Source organism: Scyliorhinus canicula, chromosome 11 (assembly GCF_902713615.1).
Source record: "Scyliorhinus canicula chromosome 11, sScyCan1.1, whole genome shotgun sequence".
NCBI lineage: Eukaryota > Metazoa > Chordata > Chondrichthyes > Carcharhiniformes > Scyliorhinidae > Scyliorhinus > Scyliorhinus canicula.
Window position 1 is genome coordinate 122821419 of NC_052156.1, and position 22040 is coordinate 122843458.

Here is a 22040-nt window from a genome sequence, read left to right on the forward strand (position 1 = left end):
TTCGCCCCCGATGGGCTGAGTCCCCGATGGCTTGGGGCCGGTGTCCTCACAACAGCAGGCCGGATCCACGCATGGCTGGCGCCATGTTACATGATGTGGCTGCTGCAGGCCATGCTGTGTGTATGCGCGGACACGGACCCGGCCATTCTCTGGCCATGTCCGCAGATAAAGCCGGGGGTTTTACGCTGTGCGGCTACTAGCCCCCATCAGACAGAGGATCGGTGCAGGGGCAGCGGCAACTTTCTAGTCGTAAGACCAGGCAGATCCTGCGGACGTAGCTGCAGGATCGGAGAATCCAGCCCCATGTCTTAGTTATTAGGCCGAATTGTCCATTGGCCATCATTGGTAGTGGGCTTCCTGATCCGGCTGTGAATGGAGCATTGGCTGAAAAACGGAATCGAATTCGGGTGGCAATTACATTCCAATGCTCTGGTCCCCCGCCAGCCGGTGGCAGTAGGGAGCTACATTCCTTTTGCCGGCAGCACCACCCCACCGTCGGACCTTGGTAAATGACAGCCCGATACCAGGATAACAACATGAGTCCTCTTCCATGCGTACATTTGCACGGAAATGGAGAGTGAATCAGACCTGGCTGCCACTCTCAGCACCAGCGGAGACCAGTCACGAGATTCCACTAGCGGCAGCACTTAGTCTTCAGAACGGAGAATCCAGCCTACTGTTTAAAGAGTTTAGGAGTGCAGAGTTGAACATTTACCCTTTATTATGGGAAAACATTAACGTTTATATACTGAGTGACTGTTTAATGTTTTTAATGATTGCAGTTGGGGAGAAGAGCCAAAGGAAAGGAAAGATCCCGGCCTGCAGCCCGGCACAAGCCCCTGACCCCCAACTCCCAGGAGGTACCCCCCTCAGCACCCTGATGGCTATTGTTGGGAAGGTACTTACCACTTTGCCACCCCTTGTGCTGCAGGGGGCCTGGTTGGCACTGCCAAGGAGAGGGGTCTGACTGGGGGGAACGAGGAGGGGCTGAAGGGTGGGCCTGGAGGGTTGAGTTGGGGTAACGAGGTAAGGAGTCTGGGGAGGTAAGGGGCTGAATGAGGGTTCTGAAGTGGGTCCTTGATAGCGATTAAGGTGGGGTGGTGCCCTCCTGTGATCCAGGATTGGGAGGGCTGCAGCAGCTCATGGAGAGAACACTTTTAAAGGGTCCACTGATCTCAGAGGTGCGGAACCCCACCCCTCTCAGTTGCAGCGCTGATCCTGATGTGCCGTGGAACAGCATGTCAGGGGCACTCCTAGCGTCAGTGGGAAACAGTCCCGATTCTCCGCTGGCGGGAGCACTAGACTCCAGAATGGAGAATCCCGGCCTACGTTTGAGTAAGCGGGCGGGATTTCTCCGGCCTTTCAGCCGCAAATTTCCCAGTGGTGGGAGGCTGCGGGTCGTTCACTGGCAGCAGCATTCTCTGCTCCCATCACTGTCAATGGTCATTGAAGCCACCCACGCCACTGGGAAACCCACAGGTTGGGAGGTCCACTGTCAGTGGGACCAGAGAATCCTACCACCAGCGAATAGCCGGAGAATTCTGGCCAACGTGTTCGGATACTGAATTCCGAGCTAAATCCAGAGTCAGCACCAAATATCTGTTGCAACAGAAATCTGTCACATAGAATATGCTAAATATCATGCAAAGAAAATGAGATCTAGTGACAAATGGGATGTTCAGGCAAAATGAATCGTTAACAGTATAGAAAACACCACATGACATTGAAGTGTGCAGATTTAAGAGGCTTTAGTACCAAAAGGGTTAAACACGTCATCAATGTACAAAGCCTCAAAATGTTTAGCAAACAGCTGCATTCAACTTCCTTATTGTATTCAAATGAGTGTGAAGAGAAAAACTATATAAATGGATGTAAGGAATAGACTCTTTACTGGAGAGAATAATTCATTGGGATGACACTGTCTCTTCCAGTCCCAAACTAATAGAATGGCGAAGTATCTATTAGCTGTTCTCTGGTCTCTGACCCTCTGTAAAGGTAAGAATATTCAAAAATTGTAAAGTATTTTATCATTGTTATGGTATAGGTCTACATGGATAGAATAACACTAGTATTATACACAACAATATTTTTGTCAAGATAAGTGTACAGGAATTAATTTCCCATGGAGGAAAATTTGGGCAAACATTTTGGAATAGGTGCATTATTGTACAAAGCATTTGTGGTCTATTTTCTGGTGTTAATTACATATAGAAACTGAATATTATTGGTATTGAGTCTGATGGAATTTCCAAATGTTTTTCTAACTGCATTGCAACATCTTGGGCGCGATTCTCCGCCCCCCACGACGGGTCGGAGAATAGCGGGAGGGCCTTCCCGACATTTTTCCTGCCCTCCCGCTATTCTCCCCCTCTCCCCCCGCCCAACTCCCGACACGAATCGCTGCCGCCGTTTTTTTACGGCCGGCAGCGATTCACAGCTGTTCGATGGGCCGAAGTCCCAGCCCTTTACGCTGTTTTTACGAACGGCAAACAGACCTGGTCTGGCCGTTCGTAAAAACGGCGGGAACAACTCGCTTTTTATAACCATGGCACCGATTGGCACGGCAGTACCACGGCCGTGCCAAGGGTGCCATGGGCCCGCGATCGGTGGGCACCGATCGCGGGCAGCGGGCCCGATGCCCGCGCACTATTTCTCCTTCCGCCGCCCCGCAGTATCCATTCGCGGGGCGGCTGAGGGGCATCCCGGCCCGCGCATGCGTGGGTTTCGCGCAAATACGCGATGACGTCATCCGCGCATGCGCGGGTTGGAGTCTTCCAATCCGCGCATGCGCGGCTGACGTCATATGACGCGTCAGCCGGCGCTAACTCCGGCAAGCGGGCTTAACGAAATTCGTTAAGCCCGTGATGCCGGAGCTTACGGCGTCGGGCTGCTAGCCCCGACCGGGGACCAGAATCGGTTCCCGGTCAGGAAGGGGCGCGCTGGCGTCAAACCCGCCCGGGTTTGACGCCAGCCTTACGATTTCTCCCGTTTTGGGAGAATCGCGCCCCTTAATTTTCATTTTGCTTCAATAGCAAAATGACAGCCAAGAACATAGCTACACGCCAAAGCAATCTGTTCATACTTCTTCCACTCTCTCAGAAAATTTGCACATGGTCAAGTTTCTATCAGCACTGTTTCCAAATTAAACTGGGCTCGAGTGAGTGACTCAACCTTTAGGTTTTCCTTTCTGCTGTGCAGATCCAGTTGACGCCTCTGACAGCATTTCCTTCTGCTCTGTGACTCAATACTAGGGTGATAACGCAACAGTTTTCTCAATGCTTTCAGAAACCTATTGATTAATTACTTTCCAGCAAACCGCTTTAACATTACAAAGGTTGACACAAATGTTTGATCCTTACGTCAGTTCACGCCAATGGGACCTTCCACCTGTTTGTGCCAGGGGGATTTTCTGGTTCTGCTGACAACGCACCGCCGCCACAGGTTTCCCAGCGGCATGGGGTGGATTCAATGGAAAATCCCATTGACAACGGCGGGACCTGAAGACCCCGCTGCTGGCCAATGACAGTCCGCCACCAAAAAATACGCTGTGGGAAGAACAGAGAATCGCGCCCAATAGCTGGCATTGAAATAACGGTGTACAACATAATTAAAACTTCGGAAGCATTTTATTAATGACATGATCACCTGATTAAGCATTTGTGCTATTGATACATTACATAATACTATTCATTAATTTCCAGGGGATGTCTCGTTCACCAGCTTTTCAGAAGTACATCACAATAATGGTAGGTTAACGGTTGAATATATAGGACTGGTTTCTCTGCTTTGCGACAACAGAAGCGAGAATCGTGATCAGGTAGAGAATCACGAAAAGTCGAAATGGGAAATATCTGTTTTGCACCCGGCACTGATTCCAACGCCGTGCTCTGGTCCCTCACTAATGGCGATACCGAAGCTTGGGCCCCACGCTTCCGGGTCCATGCAAAATCGTCATTTACATGACTTTTGATATCATTGCAGCTTGGATACTTCATGCTCCAGTACTCCATGATATTCCGTCCTCTTAGGCGGAGATCTTGTGAGCACGTATTAGTGCAAGTATTTACAAGCAGGGACTGGGCACCAAGGCTGCAGGAGGCTAAAAAACCGATTGGGCTTTCTTGGGGGTGGCTGCCCGGGCAGGGGGCAGTAGGGGCGATTGATTTGGTGCCAAGTCTGTAGACTCGGGGTATGTCCCTTGGGATTGGGGTGACCTGGCTCAAATGGTCATTGCTGCAATATGTATTTTAAATTCACCACCTGGCTGCTCCCACTGATGAGTGCTCACTGTGTCCTGTGAATGCTCAGAGAGCCTCTCGTCATCTAGGAGCCCACCCACGCTGCCCCTCTGGAAACCCTCATTGCCCAACTGCATCATCAAGGGGCTGGGCGTGGCCAAGCTCAATCAGTGGATGGCAGTTTTGGCACTCCTCAGAAGCACTGCCCCATTGCAGAGGAATCAGGGGATCAGCAGAGCCCACGCAACCACATGGCCTTTGAAGCCCTCCCTGGTTCTCTGCCCCTCTCAAGGCAGAGGCCTCGCCAGGAACCCCCACCCCTCCGGATCACCAGCTGGCGCACTCAATGGAAATGCACATCGCACACCATTCAGTCCTGGCGGGAACATTGGTCTCCCAAACAGAGAATCCCAGCCAGTGACTTTTAAGGAATAAGGAGATCAAAGTAGATCAAACAGGATGAATAGAGCACCATGAGGGGTTACTGGAAATTATTCCATGCTGAAGAGATACATTCTTCAATATTATACAGTACAAACTTGAAAACAAAATCCAATTAAGGGGCAATTTAACGTGGCCAATCCACCTACCCTGCACATCTTTGGGTTGTGGGGCTGAGACCCAGGCAGACACGGGGAGAATGTGCAAACTCCACACGGACAGTGACCCGGGGCCGGGATTGAATCTGGGTCGTTGACCCTGTGAGGCAGCAGTGCTAACTACTGCGGCACCATGCCACCAATGGAATGTCTGGTATGTCTAAAGAAAAGGCAAAATTGCACCCAAGACTTGAAAAATATATATAACAATAAATTTAATATAGCTCTTGAGAATCGTCAACTCCCATCTTTGCAAGCACTTACAGGAAGGGGTGGAGTAGTGGTATTGTCACTGGATGAATAATCCAAAGGCCAAGGACAGTACTCTGGGGATCAGGGTTCCATCCCATCACTGCAGATAATGAAATTTGAATTCAATAAAAATATGAATTAAAAGCCGAATGATGATCATGATATTATTGTTGATTGTCATAAAAGCCCATCTAAGGGCAGCACAGTGGCACAGTGGGTTAGCCCTGTTGCCTCACGGCGCTGAGGTCCCAAGTTCGATCCCGGCTCTGGGTCACTGTCCGTGTGGAGTTTGCACATATTCTCGTCGTGTTTGCATGGGTTTCGCCCCCACAACCCAAAGATGTGCAGGGTAGGTGGGTTGAACACGCTAAATTGCCTCTTAATTGGAAAAAAATGAATTGGGTACACTAAATTTTTAAAAATAAAAAAAATAAAATAAAAGCACATCTTGTTCACTAATTTCCTTTCAGGAAGGGAATCTGCCATCGTTACCCGAGTCGTGGGCTGGATTTTCTGCCAGCGATGACCACATCCCATTAATGAATTTAGAAAATATCTTTTGAGGCAAATGATAGGTATTCCCAACTCCCACTACTAGCCTCAAGAGTGAAAATCCAGCCCATAGTCTCACAGAATCGCAGAATTGTTACAGCGCAGTAAGAGGCTATTTAACCCATCACATCTGCACCACCGCACCAAACAAACTTCACGGCTGACTGCCCTTCCCCTGCCTTTACCCCTGCACATTGTTTCTTACTTTCGTCTTCAATTTCTTCCCAAAATAATAATTGTAACCACTAGATCTTATTTTTTACAGCAGTTAATTGATCTAGAGAGTAAAAGCAAATTGGTTCTGAAGGAACTGACTTTGGTATAAATGTTTCATTCTAACCCAGGTATAGCGGAGATGCTTCATCGGTATGTGCCCAGATCTCTGCAAGACACAATAACAGGATTAGAAGACAACAGTAAGTTCCACGTGTCCTCGATTGAGATATTATTCCAGATTTTAACTCCTGATATGTATGAGTTGGACAGGATTGAGCTGGAACATCGCCATCTCCTGCAGAAATGAGGCCCAGGCTCATCTGATGGCCTCAGGCCTCAATTAAATTGCACCAGCTTTCGCCTCACTTATTCCATCTGAAAAGGGGTGGAAACCTCCTGCTCCAATGCCCCGCCCACAACCACTAGGTAGACGTCAGTATCAGGTGCTGGGAATATCTCACGAGGATTTTGTGTTTTGGACATCATGAGATATTATGTGGTGGGGATAGTCGTGTATGTGGCAGGGAAGGCCTAAGCACTCCCTGTGAAGCCCAGAGGAGCACTCCTGGAAAAGGAAGCAAAAGATTTATCAGTCTTTTCTGGGGCTTGATCTTCTTCTGGCACAATTAAACCAGGCGGGAAAGACATTGTAGGGGCCTTGTTCAGGCCTGAGTTGGACTCCAACAACATCACTAGACCTATATACGTATGTAAGGAAGACTTTCACTCACTTTGGGCTGATGCCCTTGCAAGTTAAAATCTCTAGCAATACGACAAGTTAATTACCTGAGGGGTTATAATTGCCCACACACCTAGGATTCCCAGGTAGATTGAATTAAATGTGATTATATTAAGCTAAAAATAGCAGCCCCCCCCCCCTTCCCTTTATTTACACAACTGCAGTATTAATCTATTATGATGAAATAAAATGGTATTATAATTGTGTTTCAGAGTTCTGTAGTACTTGGGGAAATGGAGCATTCAGGACATTTGATGACAAGTTTTACCATTTTACATCAACCTGCAACTACATTCTGAGTCGCCATTGTGCAAGTGGTACGGAGGATTTCAGTATCCAAATCCGCCGAGGGTCAAATGGTAATCTGGAGCACATTTACATCAAGATAGAAGAACTCAAAATTCTGGTGGTGAATGGGACAATTTCAGTTCAAGATGTGATGTAAGTTGTATTTGTATCTGTTTTCTAAATCCAGATTCGTGAACTGCAAACTGTTCTGGGTCCAGGGAGTAACCTATTCACTGTTTGATCTCAGCACCTGACATTTTGTCATGGCGAGCTTTTACTTTCAACATTAAAATGACATTCACAGGATGTGCAAGAATCTTAAGCGTAAAATAACACCTTACTTCGATTGATTGGACACAACTGAAACACACATCCTGTAAAATCAATTTGAAACAAAACCAGATATGGCAAATGTTTTAGCAGCAGTTTGAAAATCTATTCAGTATCTTTCCAATAAGTGCATACTCTATTTTTGCTCAAAATATACTCCCTCATATAGAGTGAAATCTTACATTGACCTTACTTACTTATTGGGCGGGATACTGTGATCCTGAGGCTAAGTGTTGACGCCATCGTAAACGCCGTTGTGTTTCTCAACGGCGTCAATATGCCCTCAGGAGCAGAACTTCTGACCCATCCAGGGGGCCAACACGGCACTGGAGCAACCCACGCCGCTCCAGCTGCCAATCCCCGGCATCAGATGGGCACAGTGGCACCAGCGCCAACACACGCATGTGCAGTGGAACCGGCATGATTGCCGCGCATGCGCAGTGGCTCCCTTCTTCGTGCTGGCCCCGACACAACATGGTGTAGGGCTGTAGGGGCCGGCGCGGAACAAAAGAGGCCCCCAGCCCAAGAGGCCAGCCCGCCGATCGGTAGGCCCTGATTGTGGGCCAGGCCACAGCAGGGGCCTCCCTCCGGGGGTCTCAAGAATAGCTAATCAGCGTCACTATCTGAATACAAGGTGATGTGGTGCACATTGCCATGGCGATGAGCTCCAAGATGGGAAGGGTATAGAGGAAACGATTATTGAATCGGATTGCTTGCTTTCCTAAAATATCCCTGAATACCATAGGCAGGTTAGCCCAGGAAAGAGAGAGCAGCAAGAGGCTGAAAATTTCTGTGGTTCATGGCGCAGGACTGTGGGTGGGAACTCTTGTTGGATTTGGAAAGACCAAATTTAGGGGAATGAAAGTTAAGATAGAAGATTTTTCTTAAGCTTTAGCTAGAGAGGGAGTCGCCAGAACAATTTTCACCGTGAAAGGTAGTTCTTGACTTAAAGGTTCTAGGTTGGGAAAGCAAATGATTGGAAATAACCCTTGGGAGCTAAGAGTCCCAAGGAGTGGTTGATTCTGGGAGAAATGAGTATCCACATAAAGTTCCGTGTTATGTATTCTGGATAGTGTTTTATCTTCTGCTATGTTAAAAGTTCTGTTCTGTAGTTTAAAGTATAAGCTGCCTATAAAAATTATGTTCAGCGAATAGTGCTTTAGTCTATTTGTTTCAGTAAATGTCTGAAAATGTGAAATCTTGTCATGTCATCTGTTCAACTTTTAACTGGAGATTTGAATTTTGTTTCAAAAGTTATCACTCTCTATATGTACCACAACTGTTTGCCCATTCTGTGTGAATATCCGCCCCCCTATACTCATCAAGAATTGTACCACTTCCCTTCCTATTCCTCCACTTCTCCTTTGGATTTGTGTCTCAACATAATCTACAAAGGCAATCTTACTCCCTAAAGGTGTGGTAAAACCATTCCCAAACACTACAGAAGTAGTTATTTTCCATATTGTTCCTTGGTTAGAATTTATCTTCCATTTGAAATGCATTTTTTGGACTCATTTCACTCATATCCAATCGCTTGAAAACTTATAGAAATGCACAAGCATGGGAAATAAATCAACAAGAGAGAAAATAAGCAAGCAATCATAAATATGAAAGCAAAATATTTGTGAATATTAAGACTTGTCGGCCTTTGTACGTTCGCATTATCCCAATTATATTAAATTACATGGAAGCTTTACATTGTGAATACTGTTCTCAGTACATTTTTCATTCAGTATTTATTTTACAGAGTAACAGTACCATTTGATGACAAGGTGATAAGCATTCAGCCATATGGAATTTACACACGGATTTATAATAGGAAACATACCATATCTTTGATCTGGAACCATCAAGATGCAATATCGGTAAATATATTATGGGAGATTTGTTCAAATTGCTTTTTGTGACCAGCAGCTTTTGTATACACAGCAAAAAATATATGTGAAACTGCATGATCTATTTACACATATTTATCTTGAGGACAGAACGTATGTATTGATTGAAAAGCATAGGAAAATGCCAATTATTGGGGGTTGGCCAATCAGGGGTACAGAAGGAAACTTGAAAGCTGATGCAGGATTTAAATGTATGCAGCAGATTAAAGAGGGCGGCCATCGACCATTGTGGCCGGGGAGCAGAGAATGAAAGGTTCTTCATTTGGGAATGTCTAGTAAGGTTGATGGGCGGAATTTTCTCTGTACTTGGCAGAGTGCAGCAAGTGTACAGGAGAGACGGCGTTGAAGCTGCCAGCAACAACGGCTGGTTTCTCTGCCACATTATTGGGAACAGAGAAGAGATAAAAGGCAAGGGGTGGGTACCATCATGCAACGTAGTTATTTAAAGATTGTCATGACATTTTCAAAGGCCACCGCGGTACACAAAAGCACATATGAAAGCAGTCTTCCTGCCACACACTCCACCCCCCCCCCCCCCCCCCATTTAACCCCCTCTCGGCCCTGGAACTGCCCCCTGGAACTGGCCCATGACACTGCATTCTGGTGCTGTCCCAGCGCTGCCCCCCCTGCCCCACCAGTGCCTGGCAGTGCCCATGTAGTGGGCATGACCCTCTCCCCCTGAGGGATGCATTCACCTGAGCTGCTCTGGGCGGTTTGCCCGCTATAATAATAATCTTTATTGTCACAAGTAGGCTTACATTAACACTACAATGAAGTTACTGTGAAAATCCCCAATTTGCAACGCTCTGGCGTCTGTTCGGGCACGCAGCGGGAGAATTCAGAATGTCCAATTCACCTCACAGAACATCTTTCAGGACTTATGCGAGGAACCCGGAGCACCCGGAGGAAACCCATGCAGACACGGGGAGAATGTGCAGATTCCATACAGACAGTGACCGAAGCGGGAATCGAACCTGGGACCCTGAAGCTGTGAGGCAACAGTGCTACCCACTGTGCTATCTTGCTGCCCACACATGCCATGGGAGATCAGTCGTAATTCACGTCGGTCTGCCCTCACACTGACGTGAATGGGTTTTCCTACAGTCGTGGGCTGATTCAGGCCCGATAATGAGATCCAATTGTATTTTGATCCTAATGTTCAATGTCAGGATTCCCCTTGTGTCACCGGCAGGGGGGCGGAGACGATCAAAGCAAGATTTCCCACCGACGTAAAACCTGATTTGGGCCTCTCGCGAGATTTTCCTCTCCTGACACCAAACCCACCCAAGAATAATGGAAATTGAAAATCTCGGCCTTTATGTTCCATGAGACAAAGATGGAAGTGTTGCTGGAGCAAGTCCACAGGCACCCGATGAAGGCTCCATTTAAGGGAAAGTGTCAAAGACCCCTTTGGGGAGAGCTGCTGAGGAGCAGTAGAACGAGAAGAGAACAGTCATCAGTGTGAATTGCAAAATGCCGTGCATTGCCACTCAGTGTAGGAATAACTAGTGTGGCAAAGAAAAATAATTAAAGCATATCTTCCACGAATGTGCAGCTTCATGCAAACCAGTTGCAGTAAAGGGTACAATAGTTACTTCCTTGCATAATAAAAATGCATTGCAATTTCTATTGTCCTCCACAGGAATTGGAACTTTCACTCTTTTAGACATAATCACTTCTAACCATCTTATATTTATTTTTCTTTGCAGCTAACTCTAGACAGTAGCTATCAAGGGCAACTCTGTGGCTTATGTGGGAAATTTGAAAAAGGATCCAGCACCGTTTCTGGTAAAAAGAAGAAATGTTAAAACAATAATTGTTTTTTCTCTTGCCAGAATAAGTGAAGTTTCTTGCTTTGTTGTTGTAATGTGTCATCTTCAATGTCATTACTGACGTATTTTATATAATTTGCTGAGCTTGTTTGTCATATCTTTGTTTTTCAGGACCGGACTTTTATGATTTAAATAAGCTGGATGTTTTGGGCCACACATGTTCTAGCCAACCCACAGATGTGTCATCGTGTCTAACCAACTCTGTAAGTTTATGATCAAGGGCAAATTGCAGAAAGACAGCAGAGAAACTTCAATATTTTGAGAGCACATTTTGAAGATGTCAGTTTTGAAAGAGGAACATTTCCTCATATTTTTTTAAATTTCAAGTACCCAATAATTCTTTTCCTATTAAGGCGCAATTTAGTGTGGCCAATCCAACTACTCTGCACATCTTTGGGTTATGGGGGTGACCCACGCAGACATGGGGAGAATGTACAAACTCCACACAGTGACCTGGGGCTAGGATCAAACCTGGGTCCTCAGCACTGTAGACAGCAGTGCTAACCACTGTGAAACCGTGCAGCCCACATTTCCTCATATTTAAGCAATGGTGAAATAGGGGCGAGATTCAGCATCCGATTCGGTGTTGTGATGAGGCCGTTGAATCTCGCGAGAAGCCTCTCGTGCGATTCATGACGCTCGATATGACTCGAGGCCAAACAGCTCATTTAAATACAAGTTCACCGGATTCACCCGGCCGTCGGGACTCACAAACCATGCCAGGGAGACATCGCCAGGGTGCTGTTTAGTATTGGCCTGCACAAATGTGGACCAGGCAGACAAGCACTTGGGAGCTCTCCCAGGCCACTGGAGATCCCTGGGCAGTCAAGGACAGGGAAAGGTGGTACCCTGGCACTCCCCCTGGCACCTGGGCACCATAGCACTATTAACCTTGCACCCTGGCAATGTCACCCTGGTACCCTGCCATTGCCATCCTGGCACAGCCAGTATGCCCCGGGTGGTCCTGGCAGGCTGCCACAGGGAGTGCCAGGGTGCCACCTTTCTCTGCCAGATGTCAGGCCCAGGGGGTCCTTGCCAGGTAGAGGGGTAGGTGAGGGTGGGTGTCCTGGGGGCCTATTCAATGTTGGGAGGTTGAAGGGAGGGGTTAAAAATGTGGGTGGGGGGCGCCTGAAAGAGGGGAGATCAGAGCAGCCGGGAAAAATGGTGCTCCGATCTGTGAGGAGCCTGAGTAAATCCCTCTAAGTGCGGCCTCAGCAGAGAGAATCTCCCCGAGGCCAAAAAGCGGCAAAGTGCTGCTAAATATCAGCATCTTTCTTTGCGCTGCAGGCACTGAGGAACACCCCGCTAACTGAGCCATTCAGCGGACATTAACTCAAATCCACTGAATCTTGGCCCCAGATTCACAAATTTCCAAGGGGGTTGCGTCACTCTCCCGCTGCAAATTCCATGGAAGACCAGTGGAGCCCCCGTTGAAAAGGGGAAGACCATACATCAACCATTTCTGCTGGCATTTGTATTGATTTGTAAGAGGCAGAACCTTTGCCTGGTCCTTCCAAGGTAAAATAATAGGCCAGACCAAAACACCAAGGGGATTAAGACAGACAAGACAAAGCTGGACGTGAGCTTCACAATTGAGATCGAAGAAAGTGCCCGGCTCAGTGGCAAACCAAAGCCAATGTGGAGTCAACGGAAAGAGTGGGGAGAGGCTGTAAATTCTAGCATGTGGAGTTTGTGGGAAATTGTGATGGCTTTGGGCTTCAAATTTTTAGCTGGTGGACACATCCACAACTAGATTATGGACAATCAATTTGACTTTGCAGAGGTACTAGAGTGGTCATTGAACTGGTGGAGGTGTAGAAATGGGTTTCATAAGGGTACATGTGGAAGATGCATCCATGGCTTCAGATATTTTTTGCAAGGACAATGTTGTAGATAAGGAAGAGGGGAGTGAGTAAAGGTGGTTTCAAGTTGGACTTTATTGCTGATAGCATAAGCATGAGAAAGGAAACAATTAGTAGAGAAGCTCTCGTTACAGTCAGATAGGTAGAAGTAGAACGAGTGAGGCAGACCCAATGAGCAAGAAGGAGAGGCATTGGAGAAGGATGTGGTTATCAACCATTTCAAAGGCTACAGAGAAGTCATGGATAACAAGAAGAGAAATGATGTGCCACAAACTTAAGGAATGTTGTTCATGATTATGTTGCTGTGTGAGAGGGAAAATACTGATTGGAAGATTAAAACAAAGTGTCATGCAAAAGTTGGACACATCTGGAAAACAACAAAATTCTAAAGAAGCATTAATAATAATAATAATGATAATCTTTATTGTCACAAGTCTGCTAACATTGGCACTGCAATTAAGTTACTGTGAAAAGCCCCTAGTTGCCACATTCTGGCGAGAATTTCAGAATGTCCAAATTACCTAACAGCATGGGCACGATTCTCCGCAAAGGCGGAGAGTCGTGAAGGCTGCCACAAAACAGGCCGTGTTTCACGGCAGCCTCCGCGCCCCCTTCCGGGACCCGATTCTGCTCCCCGGTCGGGGCTAGCATCGCGGCCCCGTGAACTCCGGCATCGCGGGCTTAACGAATTTCGCTAAGCCCGCGCGCCAAAGTTAGCGACGGCTGACGCATATGATGATGTCAGCCGCGCATGCGCGGATTGGACGACTCCAACCCGCGCATGCGCGGATGACGTCATCCGCGCATATGTGTCAGACCCACGCATGCGCGGTTCGTATCGCCCCTCAGCCACCCCGCGGACTGATCCAGCGAGGCGGCGGAGGAACAAAGAGTGCACGGGAATCAGACCCGCTGCCCGCGATCGGTGGGCACCAATCGCGGGCCCATGCCACCCTTGGCACGGCCGTGGTGCGGCCGTGCCAATCGGTGGCATGGTTGTGCAGAATGGCACTTTGCGGCCGTTTTCACGAATTGGTATAGCAGGTGTATTAAAAATCGTGAAAACGGCCATAAAGGCCTTGGAAATCGGCCCATCGGCCAGGGGAGAATCGCTGCTCGCCGTAAAAAAACGGCGAGCAGCGATTCGTGTCGGGGGGCGGGCGTGGGGGGGGGGGAGAATAGCGGGAGGGCGTCGGACCAGCGTCGCCGTAAAAATTTGCACCGCCCGCTATTCTCCGCCCCGTCGTGAGTGCGGAGAATCGCGCCCCATGTATTTCGGGTCTTGTGGGAGGAAACCGGAGCAGCTGAAGGAAACCCACACAGACACGGGGAGAAAGTGCAGATTCCCCACAGGCAGTCACCCAAACCGGGAATTGATCCTGGGACGCAGATTTGAAATGAAATGAAAAATGAAATGAAAATCGCTTATTGTCACGAGTAGGCTTCAATGAAGTTACTGGAAATGGGAGTGTACTTACGCAGGACAAAAGATTTTTGAGTAGGTGATTGATGACAGCAGATTTGTAAGGTTGAGCTCATGGGTTCTGATGTGAGGGAACCCTTTCCACCATAGGAATAAACAAGCGGAATGGGGCCAAGACGTGGTCCTCATCAATGAGATGATCTTTGAGATGTGGAATGAAGTGTCCATCCAATCGGCTTTTCAAATCATTGATTGTCTCTGCTTCCAGCACCCTCATAGACAGTGAATTCCAGATCATTACCATTCACTGCTTCAAAAGGTTGGTTCCCACATGAGGTGAAAGAGTGGCCGAGCAAATCAAAAGTGCCAAAGGGAGGGTAATGGATGGAGAGTTCATTTGCAGTCACAGAAGTTAGCAGAGGGTTTTCCTCCAGAGGTGGCTGCAGATGAAAATGGGTTTGATGGAGAACAGGGCGTGAGGAAGGTAATCACCATTGTTGGGGCTTCAGACCACAGGGGCAAAAAGGTTATAATTAGAACTCTCCACAATATTAATTCAATCCCCGCATAAATTCTTGATTGTCAAACATAAATGAAGCAAGATCACAGAATATTTAAACGTTTGTCATTATTCTTTTTTCCCCATTCTAGATGGCTACCATTCATAGCGATAGAAATGCTTTTATATTGTTGACAAGTCAATCACTGGAGATTGGAGCAATGGGATTTTTTCTGCATAACTTTTATTATGTTTCTATTTTCACTTTTAGCAATGTATTGAGGGAATCTCGAGCACCCTCTTATCCTGTTTTGATAACACCATTACACAGAAGTACATCAACTTGTGTAATGCAGACTCCTGCACCTGTAAAAAATCAAACTGTGAATGTGCTACTTTTGAAGAGATGGCACGGCACTGTAATAAAGCCATTTTGCAGTTCCATCCGGATTGGAAGACTAAATATACTAAATGCAGTAAGTTATCTCTGGAAATTAGGTCAATTAAACACTTGAGTAAGTACGCATGCCATGAAAATAAAACTCAATCAACAAGATGTAATCATTTAATGAAAATTCTCACGAGCATGAAGCAAATAAGATTATCTATATCTGCATTTAATCACATATTGGTATCATCAGTGATCTTAATGGAAAAAATAAAAATATGCTTTTCTGTTTCAGTAAATCCCGAGTGTCCAGCAACTCAGATTTACAAAGAATGTGGCCCGGCATGTGTTCCAACCTGCTCTAATTCCAAACCTCAGCTACAGTGCGATCAATGTGTGAATACTTGTGATTGTCCAAAGGGTAATTGTATTTATTAATTGAAAACAATTTAATCTTTTATTTGTATTTTAACATTAGCTTAACATGAAACATTCCCAAGTAATTTGCCATATGTCATAGAATTTACAGTGCAGAAGGAGGCCATTCAGCCCATCGAGTCTGCACCGGCTCTTGGAAAGAGCACCGTACCCGAGGTCAACACCTCCACCCTATCCCCATAACCCAGTAACCCCACCCAACACTAAGGGCAATTTTGGACACTAAGGGCAATTTATCATGGCCAATCCACCTAACCTGCACATCTTTGGACTGTGGGAGGAAACCGGAGCACCCGGAGGAAACCCACGCACACACGGGGAGGATGTGCAGACTCCGCACAGACAGTGACCCAAGCCGGGAATCGAACCTGGGTCCCTGGAGCTGTGAAGTGATTGTGCTAGCCACAATGCTACCGTGATGCCCATTTAAGCCATAGTGTCCTCGTTATCACACACAATCTAACTTTCATGGCACAATATTATTTCCAAATAGTTATTTTTTGAATGTTTGCTGATATATAAGATCAATCAAAAAGTTTAGTGATGCTATGCCAGGCATAGGGATCTGGCAATTTATTGGGTTGGAGGGGCCTGGGGGATCAGCTGGTCCCTTGTCAGTACGCTTAGTGGAATTCCGATTGTCCCCTCCCCCACTCACCAAAAGAACTGGGAGTCAGTTCCATATCGTCTCAACAATTTCTCAGATTTTCCAACTTTCCTTGTGAGTGTTGGGAGCCCCATCTCGAATACAAGGCAAATACTGTAAGGGGGAGAAATGAGTGGAGATCTCTAATGCTGTTTGCCGCAGCTCCATTGGTTTGTTCAGGATTTGGTGTGCAGGTGAACATTGCACAAAGTGAGATGAGGCACTTTTACCTTCAGAAAGTTGAGTGTTGGTCCCAGGGAAGTGCCCAGACCATAGAAATAAAGAACTATAGAATTTCTACAGTACAGAAGGAGCCTATTCAGCCCATTGGATCTACATCAACCCTCTGAATGTGCACTCTGCCGAGACCCACTCCCTCGCCCGATCCCCATAACCCCATAACCCCACCTAACCTGCACATCTTTGGACACTGAGGGGCAATTTTGCATGACCAATCCACATAACCTGCACATCTTTAGAAAAGCAAGGTTGGTTGAAATGCTATTGGTCAGGCGTTTTAGCCAGGGATTAAAGAGGGTCAGAGCCAGCATTAATAAAAAAAAATTATTGCTTCTAGAGGTTTTACCCACAGAGGGCATATAGTAATAGGCATTCCTCAAAGGTGCCAGATTGACATGTCCATGCTAATTAAATGTTCGCTTATTGACCCAGTAAACTCAAACCTCATGGATGACTTTGGAAAGCCACATAGGGCAAGAACCCACATTCCAAGATATTTCAACCATCAGACATGTCCACTATTATCTTTAATTCTGAGCACATTTGACAAACACCTTTATCGTCTTAAATGCTGCGCAACAGCGGAGTGCTGCAAATGGATGAAACTTATTTTCCAAAGGGAAAGAGAGAAAACTCAGTGAACGATCCACTCCTAATCATGCAGCTCTCCAGCATCAGTCACCGATTGCTTACGTAGCAAGGAGCCATGACCTTCCCACCTGTACTCATAAGGAACAAATAACAAACAAATACTGTTTTGAGAGAATTTCTTATATTCCTGATTGACCCAACAGCGAAGGAAAGCGGCGTTCAGCGAAATACTGCTAGGAATGTCAACAAAGACTGATTTCATTGGATTAGTAATTGTAAATTAAAGTTGTGGGGTGCGATTCTCCGAAATGGAGACAAAGTCCCGACGCCGGAGTGAAAACAGGAGTGTTTCACTCCGGCGTTGGAGCCCGCTCCCAGCCCCCATTCTCCCGCCCCCGGGGGGCTAGGAGCGGCGTCACGTATTTTACGCACGCTGGGCCTTGGCGCCGCATAAATGACGCGGCTGGCGTCGCGTAAATAAAGTCACCCGCAAGAAGGTGGCGGATGGATCTTGCGGGGCGGCGGAGGAAAAGAGGTCCTCCTTTAGAGAGGTCGGCCCGCCAATCGGTGGGCCCCGATTGCGGGCCAGACTCCATCGGAGGCACCCCCCTGGAGAAGGAACCCCCCACCCCCCAGCGTTCCCACACAGTTCCCACCGGCAGCGACCAGACACAAACCTGTCGGGTTGGAGCAGCCGCTTGGCCCATCCAGGCCGGAGAACGGCGGGGATACTGGAGAATCGCTGTTGTGAGTGTCTCGGGCGATTCTCCAGCTGACGCGGCCCAGAACCCGACAGAGCCGTTCTCGCCGGTTGGGAGAATGGCAGGACGGCGCAGGACCGGCGACAAGCGATAAAATGGCACAGCTGCCGATTCTCCCAACCGGCGTGGCCTCGGAGAATCGCGCCCGTGAAATTTAATGTGAATGGAAGAAAGTACTTAGATATGCGTTTCATATCATCTCAGGCACTGTTCTTGACAACATAAGAAGAACAAGCACGTGCATCAAGAAAGCAGACTGCCCTTGCGAATATGATGGAAAGATTTATGCATCGGGAATGAAAAGGATAGATTCCTGTCAGTCATGGTAAGCTTTATACAGTACATTGCACTTGTAGTTGTTACATTAAAAATATTCAAACATTTTACAAAATCTCAATTATTCCATTTGCATTTTCATTCTAGCACTTGTGAATCGGGAGCGTGGTCATGCTCCCACCTTAGATGCCCTGGGAAATGCAAAATTGAAGAAGCAACTTGCATCACAACATTTGACAATAATTATTATCGCATGATAGGGGATTGCTCATACGATGCTGTTGTTGTATGTTTCCTATATTTTTATCTCATTTATAATCAATTTGTTTAAAAATGTGTAATTAATACCTTAGCCATAATCATACTTGCTTGAATTATTTGCGACTTCTCCATTTCTCAATGTTTTTCCAAACAGACAGTGGACTGGACCATCAAGGTAGAGATCCACCAATGCCAACAAGCATTTAAACAGACATGTTTGCAACGTGTCACCTTAACAAATAATCAAGTGAGTATTTGTAAAATAATTTATTATAGTCCTTCCAACGTGACGATAAATAATGAAAATGATAAATGCGCCCTTTTTTTTGACAGACTTCCTTCATGTTCAGCAATGATGGCAAAGTGCATTTTGATGGGAATGCGATCGCAATTCCTCTGCGAACAGGTAAAGAATTTTTTTCTGTTCATCAAAATAAGAGAAATATATTGCATGGGAGGTGATCATTCTGCCCATTGTGTCTGTGACAGGTTGGAAGGCAACCACCAAATTTAACCCCACTTTCCAGTTCTGCAACTGTGGAGGGTACACGGCATCGGGCACATATTAAAGTATTTTAAAAATGTGATGAAAGGTTTCTGCGCCTTCCACATTGAAAAATAGCGTGCTATGGCTTGAACTCATTAAGGCTGGGGTAATGTTAACTATTGGTGAGCGTGCAAATCCGATCAAGTCTGATTGGCACCTGCCCTAGTATTTCTCAGCATTTCAGTTGAATAAAGGTAATTCTGACATAACTAAGTAAATGGATTACTGTGAGTTCAAGTGCTATATTTTCTTTAAAACAGGCGGAATAACAATATTTCAGCAGTCCTCGATGTTCATTCAAGTAGCAACAACATTTGGACTGAAAATGCAAGTGCAGATACTTCCGGTCATGCAGCTTTACATCTCTTTGTCTGAAGATTTTAAAGAAAGCACAAAGGGTATGGCTAATATGATTTATTAGTTTAAATGTATACTTAATTTAGCTACAGAATTACACTCATACTACTTCTTCAAGTAGAAATGCTTCAGCAATAATCCTGATTTCATGAGCTGGGAATAAAATGTACCCATTGAGAACGCAGGGCAGATTCCATAATACAGGGCAGCAGATGACTGAGAATGTGCAAAAGTTATTGTTTTCCATCTTTTTCTTTGGCCAATTGCCCTTCCCATATGGGTGGCGAGTATGTTTGGGCTGCTTATGAGAACCCATAAATGGTTGTTGGTGAATTTGAGTTAAATCGGAAATTGCGACTTGTGTTTGGCAAACCCACATTTCCCTTTAAAACAGATGGAGCACAAAAGGTACCTTTCAGTAAAGTTTCAACATTGTAGGCAGGGGCTGGTTGAGCACACTGGGCTAAATTGCTGGCTTTTAAAGCAGACCAAAGCAGACCAGCAGTACGGTTCAATTCCAATAACAGCCTCCCCGAACAGGTGCCGGAATGTGGCGACTAGGGGCTTTTCACAGTAACTTCATTGAAGCCTACTGGTGACAATAAGTGATGTTCATTTCATTTCATTTCATTTTCATTGGCGAGTGGAAAATAACAATAAGCCAACAAAAAAGGATGAAATGTCTGTCATCACCAAATCCTCCCAGCGGGAACTGCATTTTTAATTGTCTGGCAAACATATCTATTTGTTATCTGCAGATACATTTGAATGTTGAATAAGTGATCATCTCTTTAACATCCACTTCATGTAAGGAAATCACCAGCTTCATTGCAGAAAAATAGTAGACTAGCATTCCTGATAAGTCACAATTATGTCAATATTCACCTGATAAAACAAAAATAAGATTCAATTGCAATTTATTACCTTCTGCCACAAATGCTACTGAATTTCCTAATACCATCCCAACAATTGCAAACAGTTGAATATCACACATACTCTTATGACCATATTATGCTCCGAACAGCACTCTGTGCAGTGCATATAGAAAGTTCTTGTGGTGTTGATTAGGTTAGCCCATAGGCCAGGTCTGTATTAACTTGCGACCCACATATCTGGGAAAGCAGCAGTCCAGGTGCCAATGCTATGAGACAGCATTCCAAACGAAAAGGCAGGCAGAGAAACTGCAAAAGAGACAGAGGGAAGTGGCATCAAAACAAACTGAAAGAAACACAACTGGGGAGGTAGAAAGGGAGAAACTTTGAATGAGAAGAATAGGCAGACAAGACAGTCAGACAGACAGAACAATAGTGAGTAGAATCTATATTTTCAATTGTTCTCAATGGTTACAGCATTGATATTTTTATTTATACTGAGAATTCAAAAGCAGATTGTTCACCTATGCAGATTCAATCATCCAGCTCAGGTATCTCTACTTATCTCCATAGAATGAGTACGTAAAACACTCTACACTAAAATTCTACAGAGGCTCTACAGTCCCCAAAGCCTGAAGAGCCACAACATACTTAATGTACTCAGGAAACTCCTTCCAAATTTTACCCATGTTCTAGGAGTCAGTGAAAATTAGTTACATCACTCTCCATTATAAGCTTCTTCCCAAATTCTCTCAGATGGCCACCATCTCCCCTTCCTTGCAGCTCCAACTCACCAGGGGAAATACTGCATGGCATGAGCTTTGCATGAGTATGTTTTCCCCAAATATCTGTGGGCTTGCTTCTCAGTGCTTTCACCAGGATTTTGCTTACTGATGCTCCCTCGGGGTGGGGCTGGAGGGTGGGGGTGGGGGTGGAGGTTGAAGAATACAGGGCCTTCCCACCTTTGGAGTGTGGGTGTTTTCTCACATAACGTACTTCACTGTTCTCTTTTGACCGTCCCTACATCCCTTTAAAACTCACATTGAAATTTCTTTGAGACGGGGCGTGGGGCACCGATCAAGGCTGCTTCCCAGCTGAGCTTTCTCCAGCTCACCCCAGTCCATGTGCCCTTCAATCCCCTGCACCTTCACCTATGGTGAAGTCCAATACCATTCACCTTGATGTCGGCACATCTCAGCTCACTTGGTGATGCTGTCCCATCTAAACCAGCAAACTAACCAACAAGGTCAGCATCTTTCCCTTAAAAGTCCTGGAACCTGGCAAAATTCCACAGGAAACCCGGGTACTTACATCTGGCATGTGTTTTTCAAACTATAAATCCTAATCGGCTCCCATTTTCCAAGAACATATCAGGAAACAATTACTTCACTATCACTGAGACCTCTGAAAGTAATCATTGACAATTCATTTAGCTTTAATGTGACTCATACTCAAGTACCCCCACAGTACCACCCATTTACCCTCCCCAACCCCCTACCAGCAGCTCGCCCCCTCCCCCGCACACCATTGTTCATAACAGTGTAATCATACCTCACCATGAGAAACAGCATGCAAGACCCAGAGGTACACTTAATACAAATTGTCCATAAGTCTATCCATAACACTTGAGGTATTATACATGACAACCATCTGCTGACAAAAACACGTTTGCTTTATATATCACATTTTAAAAATAGCAATAAAACTTTGTATTGGCTTTCAACTACTGTGTACTGGTGACAAATTGTTTTCCCAGTCATTAAAGTAATGTTAGGTACCTGATTACAAAGTAGAGAAATGTGGTTAAAGTTTTATTCTTGTTCATTCATGGGATCTGGGCTTTTCTGGATGGGCCAGCATTCATTGCTTCTCCCTAATTGCACAGATTGGTTTGCCAGGCCATATACAAGTCAACCACAATGCTGTGGGTCCAGAGTC

General features: G+C 46.0%; 1 protein-coding gene across 40 annotated transcripts in view; it reads left to right on the forward strand.

Annotated features, from left to right (window-relative positions):
• The first annotated feature begins 1886 nt into the window (after positions 1–1886).
• The window catches only part of LOC119973340 (mucin-2-like), a 136164-nt gene continuing 116010 nt past the window's right edge, over positions 1887–22040 (forward strand). For all 40 annotated transcript variants that reach the window (XR_005462290.1, XM_038811248.1, XM_038811253.1 and 37 more), the window contains exons 1-14: positions 1887–1995; positions 3702–3746; positions 5986–6057; positions 6809–7037; positions 8962–9079; positions 10819–10897; positions 11053–11144; positions 14997–15201; positions 15409–15534; positions 17994–18114; positions 18213–18351; positions 18481–18573; positions 18660–18732; positions 19134–19271. Coding sequence is in view for 39 of the 40 variants with exons in the window: in XM_038811248.1 (XP_038667176.1) it covers positions 1947–1995; positions 3702–3746; positions 5986–6057; positions 6809–7037; positions 8962–9079; positions 10819–10897; positions 11053–11144; positions 14997–15201; positions 15409–15534; positions 17994–18114; positions 18213–18351; positions 18481–18573; positions 18660–18732; positions 19134–19271 (1579 nt within the window). In the remaining variant the exon portion in view is untranslated. The remainder of the gene's footprint in view (positions 1996–3701; positions 3747–5985; positions 6058–6808; positions 7038–8961; positions 9080–10818; positions 10898–11052; positions 11145–14996; positions 15202–15408; positions 15535–17993; positions 18115–18212; positions 18352–18480; positions 18574–18659; positions 18733–19133; positions 19272–22040) is intronic.